Source organism: Lathyrus oleraceus, chromosome 5, assembly GCF_024323335.1.
Source record: "Lathyrus oleraceus cultivar Zhongwan6 chromosome 5, CAAS_Psat_ZW6_1.0, whole genome shotgun sequence".
Taxonomy (NCBI): Eukaryota; Viridiplantae; Streptophyta; class Magnoliopsida; order Fabales; family Fabaceae; genus Lathyrus; species Lathyrus oleraceus.
Genome location: NC_066583.1, coordinates 3,477,723 through 3,488,723, shown reverse-complemented (window position 1 = coordinate 3,488,723; position 11,001 = coordinate 3,477,723). Strand labels below are relative to the sequence as shown.

At 36.9% G+C, this 11,001-nt stretch overlaps 1 protein-coding gene across 1 annotated transcript; it reads left to right on the top strand.

Annotated features, from left to right (window-relative positions):
• The first annotated feature begins 3,975 nt into the window (after positions 1 to 3,975).
• Positions 3,976 to 8,578, top strand: LOC127081274 (peptidyl-prolyl cis-trans isomerase 1). Its single transcript, XM_051021545.1, has 2 exons — positions 3,976 to 4,104; positions 7,888 to 8,578. Exons 1-2 carry the CDS (start codon positions 4,100 to 4,102, stop codon positions 8,396 to 8,398), a joined length of 516 nt encoding a protein of 171 aa, XP_050877502.1. The 5' UTR covers positions 3,976 to 4,099; the 3' UTR covers positions 8,399 to 8,578.
• Positions 8,579 to 11,001: the final 2,423 nt, after the last annotated feature.

The window sequence follows — 11,001 nt, the reverse complement described above, 5'->3', positions numbered from 1 at the left end:
TTCTCTAGGTTGGCATTGCCGTTGACGCAGTTGACTAAGAAGGGTCAAGTGTATGTGTGGGATGCAGCTTGTGAAGCGAGTTTTGTTGAGTTGAAGAGGCGGTTGACCAGTGCTCCAGTGTTGATCTTGCCTAATCCTGGTGAGTCCTTCGTTGTTTATTGTGATGCTTCTTTGATGGGTCTTGGTGGTGTTTTGATGCAGAATAGTAAAGTTGTAGCTTATGCTTCTAGACAGTTGAAAGTTCATGAGAGGAATTATCCTACGCATGATCTAGAACTTGCAGCTGTTGTATTTGTGTTGAAAATGTGGAGGCATTATCTGTATGGTTCCAGATTCGAAGTGTTCAGTGATCACAAGAGTCTGAAGTATCTGTTTGATCAGAAAGAGTTAAATATGAGGCAGAGAAGGTGGTTAGAATTACTGAAGGATTTTGACTTTGAATTGAGTTATCATCCCGGTAAGGCTAATGTAGTTGCAGATGCGCTGAGTAGAAAGTCTCTACATATGTCTATGATGATGGTTCGGGAGCTTGAGTTAATTGAACAGTTCCGTGATATGAGTTTGGGTTGTGAAGTTTCCGCTGATAGCGTAAAGTTGGGTATGCTGAAGTTGACTAGTGGAATTCTGGAAGATATTCGGAATGGTCAGCAAGTTGATGTCGCTCTAGTTGATCATATTACTATGGTTAACCAGGGTAATGGTGGTAATTTTGAGATTGATGGGAATGGCATCCTGCGATTTAAAGGTAGAGTTTGTGTTCCTGAGGTGTCGGAATTGAAAAAGAGTATTCTTGAAGAGGGCCATAGGAGTGGATTGAGCATCCATCCAGGTGCAACTAAAATGTATCAAGACTTGAAGAAATTGTTTTGGTGGGCTGGTATGAAAAGAGATGTTGCTAAGTTTGTGTATGCCTGTTTGACTTGTCAGAAGTCAAAGATTGAACATCAGAAACCGGCAGGTGTGATGCAACCTTTGAAGATTCCTGAATGGAAGTGGGATAGCATTTCCATGGATTTTGTGACGGGATTGCCGAGGACAGTGAAAGGTAATGATTCTATTTGGGTGATTGTGGATCGATTGACTAAGTCGGCGCATTTCTTGCCGATGAAGATTAATCACTCTTTAGAGAAGTTGGCAGAGTTGTATATTGAGGAGATAGTGAGGCTGCATGGTATTCCATCCAGTATTGTGTCTGATAGAGATCCCAGATTTACTTCTAGATTTTGGGAAAGTTTGCAGAAAGCGTTGGGGACTAAGTTGAGGTTGAGTTCAGCTTATCATCCTCAGACTGACGGTCAGACTGAAAGAACTATCCAATCCTTGGAGGATTTGTTGAGAGCTTGTGTGTTGGAGCAGAGTGGTTCTTGGGATAGTTATTTGCCGTTGGTGGAGTTTACTTATAATAATAGTTTTCATGCTAGTATCGGTATGGCTCCATATGAAGCATTGTATGGTAGGAGGTGTAGAACTCCATTGTGTTGGTATGAGTCAGGTGAGAGTGTTGTACTCGGACCTGAGATTGTGCAGCAGACGACTGAAAGGGTTAAGATGATTCAGGAGAAGATGAAGATTTCTCAAAGTCGTCAGAAGAGTTATCATGATAAGAGGAGAAAGGCACTTGAGTTCCAAGAGGGAGATCATGTGTTCTTGAGAGTTACTCCGACGACAGGTGTGGGTAGAGCTTTAAAGTCTAGAAAGCTTACTCCGAGGTTCGTGGGTCCGTATCAGATTTTGAAGAGGGTTGGGGAAGTGGCGTATCGGATAGCTTTACCGCCGTCGCTTTCTAATCTGCATGATGTGTTTCATGTATCTCAGTTGAGAAAATATATTGCGGATCCTTCGCATGTTGTTCAGTTGGATGATATCCAGGTGAGAGATAATTTGACCGTTGAGGTGTTGCCAATTCGGATAGATGACCGAGAAGAGAAGACCCTGAGAGGTAAGAAGATTGCTCTAGTGAAAGTTGTTTGGGAAGGTCCAGCTGGTGAGAGCTTGACTTGGGAGCGTGAAGATCAGATGAAGGAGTCGTATCCGGCTCTATTTGCTTGAGGTATGTTTTCGAGGACGAAAACTTCTAAAGTGGGGGAGAGTTGTAACACCCCGAATATTTTGGATTAATTTAAATATTATTTAATAAGATTATTGGAAGGAAAAAGGAATTATTAAATAATATTGGGAAATATTATTATTGATGTTATTTATTTTATTATTAATTAAATAAATAAAATAAATGGAATATGAAGAGTGGAAGGGTAAAAGTGGAATTGGATATAAGAGGCCAAAGTGAGAACTCAGAAGTTTTGTCACGTATTTTTGCCTCAGAGTCAGAGAAAGAGAGGAACCGCTGAAGAGAAAGAGAAGGAAGAGGAAAAGGCCAAAGATTGCTCAGAGCTTCCTTCAATCCAAAGAGGTAAGGGGTCTGAACCTTATTAAACGATAATATGCGAGCAATTTCATGATATCTGTTGGGTTGTTGATGAATTTTGGGGATTTTAGGGAGATTGGGAAAGTTGGGGTTTTGATGATAAATTCTCCGATTTGTGAGTTTTGTGGAGTTATATGCACTGTAATCGAAGTATGTTGTGTATATATGTCTGTTAAATGTCGATTTTGGTTTGTTAGCTGTGGGGTACGGGTTACGGCGAGTAGAGAAGCAAAGCTGCGTTGGGTTCTGTAGCAGAGGGCTTCTGTTCGCGCGCGATTCGCGGCGCGAAGCCCAGTTCGCGGCGCGAACTGGGCAGAATCCAGAGGAGTTCTGTAACGCACCGTTCGCGGCGCGAACCCTGCTGCGCGGCGCGAACTGTGCTGTGCAGAAGTTGATGTTGGTGAGTTTAATTATGTCGTTGAGTTGCGAGACTCTTAGTAAGTCGCTGTAATTGTATTATAACAATTAATAGTGATTATAGGATGGTGTATGAGGTGTTTATGATGATGAGATGTTGAATTTACGTGTTTAGTTATAAATGTGTTATGTAACGATATGATATTGCTGTAATGTTGTTGTTGTTTTGAGTTGTATGTCATGCTATTAATGATGATGATAACATGACTATATGATGCTGTTGTTGCTATGTTGATAATGATGCATGTTTGGTGTGCATGCATTCATGAAAGGCCGATGCCTAGTGATGAACGGACTGAGTTCCAATGATGATGTTGACTCCGGGCTTGTTGAGAGGCTTGGTTCCTTGCGGGGAACTCGGATTCTATGGTGGTGAATCTGGGAGTGGTGATCCTGTAGTGGTCACAAAATGGGTATACCGAGTCGTGTTGAGTCATGCATGGGTGTGTGCATTGCATTTGATATGTTGTTTTGTTGATGTTCATGAGTATGATGATTATGATGATTATGATGAGCTGTGTTGGCATATGTGAAATCTATTTATGGTTATATTTCTGTCGTTATATTATTATTTAATAATGTAATTCTCACCCCTTCTGCATGTGTTTATGTTCATCTATGATGAGCAATGTGCAGATAAAGAGGAGTAGCTATTGTTGAGGTTTGAAGAATAAGTGTAGAGTTATTCTACAGAGTCGAGTCAAATGCTCTGGTCATGTGACACCGGGGTTATGGGATTCGATAGAGAATTGATTATTATTACGTTGTTTATGATGACTATTATGTTGAGATGTTTGTTGAGACGATAATGAAACATTATTATGAATTGTTATATGTTGAAAGATTATAATTGTGTTGTTGTCCGCTGCGAGGTTTTTATTTTAATAAATAATATGTTTTATGTTGTGATATGATAAAAGTGTTATGTTGTAAGAAATGTAAACTCTTCTACATGTTGTACTCTGATAATCTATTTAATTATGTCGTTTGGGGTAGAAGGGTGTTACACCATGCACCAAATCAAATTCCATTGATGTAGCATATGCTTGGAATGGAATCATATCCATCCACCAATAATGCTAGTCAAATTCTCAACTGAACTTTAGTTACTTTACCTATTCATAATACGCAGCGTGTCCATTTTCTCTAACTATTTATAACACCTCTTCCTCCAACTTAGTAAACACACCAACACATTTCCCATCATCATCTTCTTCTTCTCCGATAGGAAACTTTCAGTTCTCACCCCCCAAAAAAATGACCTACTCTTGAAGTCTTTCAGATCATAACTTAAGTTAGTAGTTTTTGAAGAAATGGTCTACTCTCTGAGTCTGAAGCTTTAACCTTGTTGTTGGCATCAGCTTCTGAGGAATTATAAATTTTGCATCAAGTTCTGAGGAATTGAGAATTCCATGTTAATCAGGCTTGACTCAACCAGATCCTAAAGGGGAGCTTTGTGCTTCTGTAAGATTTATCCTTATGTGATTAATCTGTACAAAACTATTCATCTAAATACATGTTTTTGTCATCACCAAAAATGGGGAGATTGTTAGAACAAGATTTGGTTCTGCATCTATACCTTGAGTTTTGATGATAACAATGTTGTATTTGTGTGGGAACAATTTTAGTACCTCTAATGGTTTGTTATTGTGTAGCTTTAACAGCCAGTTCTGATTCTGAGTTTATGACATGCAACGCCATCAGTTTCTGAACATTGTGTTCCAAATTCCGCTTATGCGCTAATCATGAAAAGTTTTGAAAGATGTTTAAATTTCTGCTGCAATGATCTTTCTACTTCTAATTTGATTCACTCCTGAGAAGTTTCTGAGTATACGCTATGTTGATCCTGTAACATTCTCTCGGTTTGTGCTTCTAGACGTAACTTTGATCATCAAGCTTCTGAAGAATGGCAAGCTTCTGAAATTGTGTTACTTATTTGAGATTCTGAAGATTTCAAACTAGACGTTGAGGTTATTAAGGTTCTGACTTAAGAGTCTGAAGATTCTGAAGATACTGAAGATCTCAAGCCAGACTACTGACGCTGTCAAGGTTCTGACTGAAGATTTTGAAGTTTTTGAATTCAGTTGTATGTTTCTTCATTTCATGCTTCATCAACTTTCATCAGAAGCCAATGAATTAGAAGATAAGATCAAAATGTATACGTGATCAAATAGTACGTGGTACAAATCAAATAATCCTTCCACTACTTGATATCGTGGGCAAACGACAATACTGTACATCACACATGTCACTGAAATTGTGGGCGAAGGACGATACTATGTATCACTCGATTCACCAATCCAACAGTAGACAACCACTCTATTGGTATCCTCATTTTCCCCTCCAATGGTCTCTTTTCTTATGCTATATAAGTTAGACTTTGAGAGTTGAAGAAAAGCTGAGACACACTACAATATTTGATAAGTTCGTTTCTTTATGAAAATCTATCATTTTTGTACATAGTTTTCTTTAAGTGTTTGTTTTTCATTTGTATAAAATCTGCTTGTATAGAAGCATATTGTAAATACAAAACTTTTATTCAAACTTTTTTGTTTATAATTCCTTAAGGAGACTAGGGTATAGTCGGATCCTTGAAACGACAAAGAAAGTTGTTCTTTGTGATTCCTTAAGGAGACTAGGGTATAGTCGGATCCTTGAGAAGACAAATAAGGCCATTCTTTGTGATTATTATAATTAGTTGATTATAGTGGATTAAGTCCTTGTGTATAAGGAAAAATCACCTTGGCGGGTGGACTAGAGTAGCTTTGAGTTTCAAGCGAACCAAGATAAAAATACTTATGTTTTTATCTCTTTGTTATTAACGTTTGAGTGGTGTTTTTGAGTTGGTAAAAATATTTTGTTTTTAAAACCCAATTCAAACCCCCCCCCCCCCCCCCCCCCCCTTTCTTGTATTTTTCACACCTTCAAAACTATCCACTGCATCCATGATCATGTGGGATAATTTATCCAACATAGAGCAAAGATTTAAGGGGAAATGGGACCACCATACCTGAGACCTTTTTTGGTTTTGAAGTAGTCACCCCTTTAACCATTCCAAATGACACGCATATGAACATAAGTGATTATTTGCATGATAATCTCCTTAATTTTCTGAGGAAACCCTATTTCATTTAAAACCATATCAACAAAGCTTTAGCTTATCCTATCATAAGCTTTTGCTAAGTCCACCTTGAGTGCAAAGTAATGTTTTCTTCCCTTAAGCTTGTGCATGATGTGTAAGAGCTCTTGGGCAATAACTATGTTGTCATTAATATTTCTCTGACGTATAAAACCCATCTGGTTCGGAGTTATAATATCATTCATAAACTTTTTCATCCTATTGACAAGGATTCGACTCAAAACTTTATAAGTTGTATTACATAGCGCAATGGGACTAAATTGCTAGTAAATCTAGGTTGAAAGGTTTTAGGAATCAGGCACAATTTAGTTTGATTAACCTTTATCATTTGCTTTGGATGCTTCCATAGATGTTGAATGTATTTTCACACTCATTCTCCCACTATCTCCCAGGTTTTTTGGTAGAATCCCGTGGGATATCTGTCTCGCCTTGGAGTTTTCCAATGAGTCATCTCAAACGTAGCTTGTTGTATTTCTTCATTAGTCAAATCATCATTAAGGATGATGATGGTACTCTCCATTAAGGATGTAAAGGTATTGAATATGGTTCTCTAAGAATTAACTTCCACATATGTTGTATAAAGGTGTAGATAACTCTCCTTAAACATACTTCTTATCTCATTTGGATCGTGTATGCATATCCCTTGAACATCCCTAATGGAATGAATGGCCTTCCTTCTTCGTCTTTGGACAACTTTAAGATGATAGTAACATGTATTGTAGTCGAATTTGAATATTTTTGGGAAATTTGTTATGGTATGATATGTTAACAACACAATGATGGCGTGATGATCTGAGTACTCAAGTCTTGTTAAATTTTTTACTTGAGCATCAGGAAATTGAAGTCGCCACTCATCATTGCTCATTGCCCTATCCATTCTCTCGTACACTCTCAATCCACCGTGACTTATAGCTCCAGTTGTGAACTTGTGTCTCGTGGATCCAAGATCCATTAGGTTACAAGTATTGAACAGTTCATGGAAGAGATTACAACGTCAAAACGAAGCTGGAGCTCCACCTCTCTTCTCTTCTACTTCACTAATATCGCTGAAGTCCCCTCCCACCAGCCATCAATTCTTCATATGATCCTCTATTATTTTGAGCTCTCCCCACCCCCATAATTCCTTTATTCCCTCTTCCCTGGGTTAGCATAGATCGTTGTTAGACGCCACTCTAATTCATCCCCAATTTTAACTTCTGCGTGAATGAACTTGAAATGTTTTCGAAGGATTTAAACTTGAATCTTATCTTTTTCCCACCCATTGCAATTCCTCCAACAAAGCCCTTAACCTCAGTGTAATCGAAGCCTTCAAAATCCAACTTAATGAACTTCTTGCAAAGCTTCGTCGGATCGATACGAGTTTCCATCATTAAAGCATGTGCTGACAAATTCTCCTCTAAAAAATATACAAAAAAAAAACTTTATCATTGAAAAAGTGTTATTATTTTACTATTTTTAAAAATCAAAATTAATAAAATCTTGTTTAAAATAAATATTATTTTAATAACATCTTACTTAAAATAAATATTATTTAAAAAATTAAATGAATAAAATACTATTTAAAAATTATACACTAATTCTATGATAACAAAACTAATTCTAAACAAACTTGAGCTTATAACCTCACAATTTAGATGCAAAATAGCGTGACCATGCACCAAATCAAATTCCATTGATGTAGCATATGCTTGGAATGGAATCAGATCCACCCCCACCAATAATGCTAGTCAAATTCTCAACTGAACTTTAGTTACTTTACCTATTCATAATACGCAACGTGTCCATTCTCTCTAACTATTTATAACACCTCTTCCTCCAACTTAGTAAACACACCAACACATTTCCCATCATCATCTTCTTCTTCTCCGATAGGAAACTTTCAGTTCTCACCCCCCCAAAAAATGACCAACCCTAAAGTTTTCTTCGATATGACCGTCGGAGGCCAACCCTCTGGCCGTATTGTCATGGAGCTTTACGCTGATACCACTCCTCTCACCGCTGATAACTTCCGTGCACTCTGCACCGGCGAGAAAGGAGTCGGCACTAGCGGGAAGCCTCTTCATTACAAAGGCTCTTCCTTCCACCGTGTGATCCCGAATTTCATGTGCCAGGGTGGTGACTTCACGGCTGGAAACGGAACCGGAGGAGAGTCCATTTATGGAGCCAAGTTCGCCGATGAGAATTTCATCAAGACGCACACCGGTCCTGGAATTCTTTCCATGGCGAATGCGGGTCCCGGGACGAATGGATCTCAGTTTTTTATCTGCACTTCTAAGACGGAGTGGCTTGATGGGAAACATGTTGTTTTTGGTCAGGTGGTTGAAGGAATGGAGGTGGTGAAGGAGATTGAGAAAGTGGGGTCCAGCTCCGGGAAGACCTCGAAGCCGGTGGTTATTGCAGATTGCGGCCAACTCTGAGCTTATAAAACATAACATGCATGATGATGTTTCAGCTATAGTTATTATCTGTTTTTGTTTTCGTTTGTTTAATTTCTGTACTGTTTTGCTTTTGTGTTAGTGTTTGTTCTACTACTATCTTTGGTTGAAACTCGGTGCTTTAATTTAAAAATACAAATAATAGATAATTCTTGCTCTTTCTGTGTGCTTGCCTTATCTCATAGAATTTCTTTTGCTTTGGCAAAAAGAAAATGAAATCTAATTCTCCATATAAAGCATTAATTTAAATCGTCATGTTTCAACTATGAAATATTATTTCTCAAACATTTTTATACTCCTACTTTTCTTTATCTATATGATTCAACATACAGACATTTCTTCAGATCAATCAAATTTGTTTAGTGCATCCAATCAAAATAACCAAAAGAAGAATGAATGTGATAGTCTAGTAATTCAGGCGACTTTACAAATTACATCGTTCTAAGTATTAAAATATAGGCGTAAATATATTTAGTCTCTTTTTTTCTTTTCTTTTTCTTTACAATTTTACAAATTACATCGTTCAAAGTATTAAAATATAGGCTTAAATGTATATTTGGTTTTTCTTTCTAATTTTTTTTAATTTTTAGTCCCTTTTAAAGAAAACAAGATTTTAGGTCCATTGTTTTCAATAATATTAGGTCTTTTTATCCTCTCCCAAATTTTGTATATATGATACGTCCATTTGTCACGTGCCAAAGAAAATGTTGACCAATTTTAAAAATAAAATATCCACGTCATTAAAATCATTTTTTAAAATATTATAAATGTTGATCAAATTTAGAACATTTCAAATGAATTATACTTATTTCATTTTCCTCTTTTAGTTATATTCTCATAATCATAGAATCCTAAATCTAAAATACAATCGTCTTCCCCATCATTCAACTCCAAAAACCACCATGGAAATGAAAAACAAGGACATGGATTTAAAGTAAAAATGATCAACAACTCGAAACTGGCCTCAATTTTCTCCAATTCCAAGTATATCAAGAGATACAGGGATTTGAATTTTGAGGATCATGAACTGAGTTACTTCGATTTGACCTCAAAGAAACTCAATCTTGTTGTCTACATTGGTAGGACTTCAGTCAACCAAAAATCATAAAGAATAGTGAAGAGAGAGAATCGAAGAGATGAAAATTCTGGATAATCACCTTTGAGTGAGCTTCAAACTTGCTTGATCTTGCTTCCAATTGACCTTGGCTTGACTTCAGAAGCTTGTAGGAGAGGAATTGAGGCAAGGAAAAGCTTGGACTCATGGAGTTTTAATCTCAAAACAGAATGAGATTTGAAGCTCGATTTTCAAATGAAAACCTTCAAGATTATCCTTTAATGGTGAGGGTTTGGATTGCAGGTTCAAAGTTTGGGCATGAGGTCCTCAATTCTGAGTCATAAGGGTTGTATTTATAACCAATGCAATTCATTTCCACACACTTCCAAATTTTGCCAAATTTAGCAATTTGTATTGCATGCTTGCATGGGCGTGTCATAGGCTCATCAAGTGATGTATTCAGGTCCAAAATTTCTTGTGTACAATGCTGAAATCATGTCATGTGGTCATGCATTTGATATTGGAAAGTGAAGGTGAAATTTATCCAAATGGACCTTTGAGAAAAACCCATTTGCAAGTCCTTCATTTCTTAGCCAAATGAGATGATCTTGAACTTTTCGAAAAGGTGAGATTAAGGGGAACAACTTTCATGTTGAACACTTTTCCATTTGAAGCTTGGATCATGATGAATTTTGAGATGGAAGTTTGAAAAATCAAACATATTTGAAAATTTTCTAAGTACCAAGTCAAATGTTCACTTCTTCCACCTTGAATAACTTTTGCTACGGACTTCAAATGGAAAATGTTCATTCACCAAAGTTGTAGCTCTTTCAAACCACTTCAATTTGGTCACAAATAGGACCTCTTTTGGATTTATCATGAAGGAGTTATGCATTTTAGAAGTTGAGGAAAATCACTTGTTCAATGGTAATGGCCCAAAATGACCTATAATGTTTTCTCTTGTCACATGCATTTGAAAGTTGAATTTGAACTTATTTCAAACATCAAAGTTGAAAATCACATCTTGAATTTTATCATGGAACTTGAATGGATTTCATCTCATAAAATTTGAGTAACGTATGGTCCTTGGAAGTTGACCTTCTAACTAGGGTTTAGACAAAATGACCTATAATCTTTCACCACAAAAATGACTTTCCAAGAAAAACTAGCTCTTGACTTCAACATAAAATTTGTTTATAATGTTATAAGGAGTAACGTTTCTCTTGGAATAATTTTCATATGACAAAAATTGTAGGATATAGGGTCTAGTGAACCCCAGTTTTGATCAGTTGGCTTTCTCTGGTCAACCACCATGAACCAACTTGCAAACTTGACATTCTCTTGATATTTGGGACTCATGGAGGATAATATATGTATAAGATGATGTATAATGAATTATACCTTGAAATATTTGATCAAATGTTGAAGAAACTTACTGAGGAAGTTACACAAGATACCCAAATGAATTAGGGCTTCCATGGCAAACAATCTTCAAACTCTTGATGAGTTCTTGATCAAAATGATATGTGAA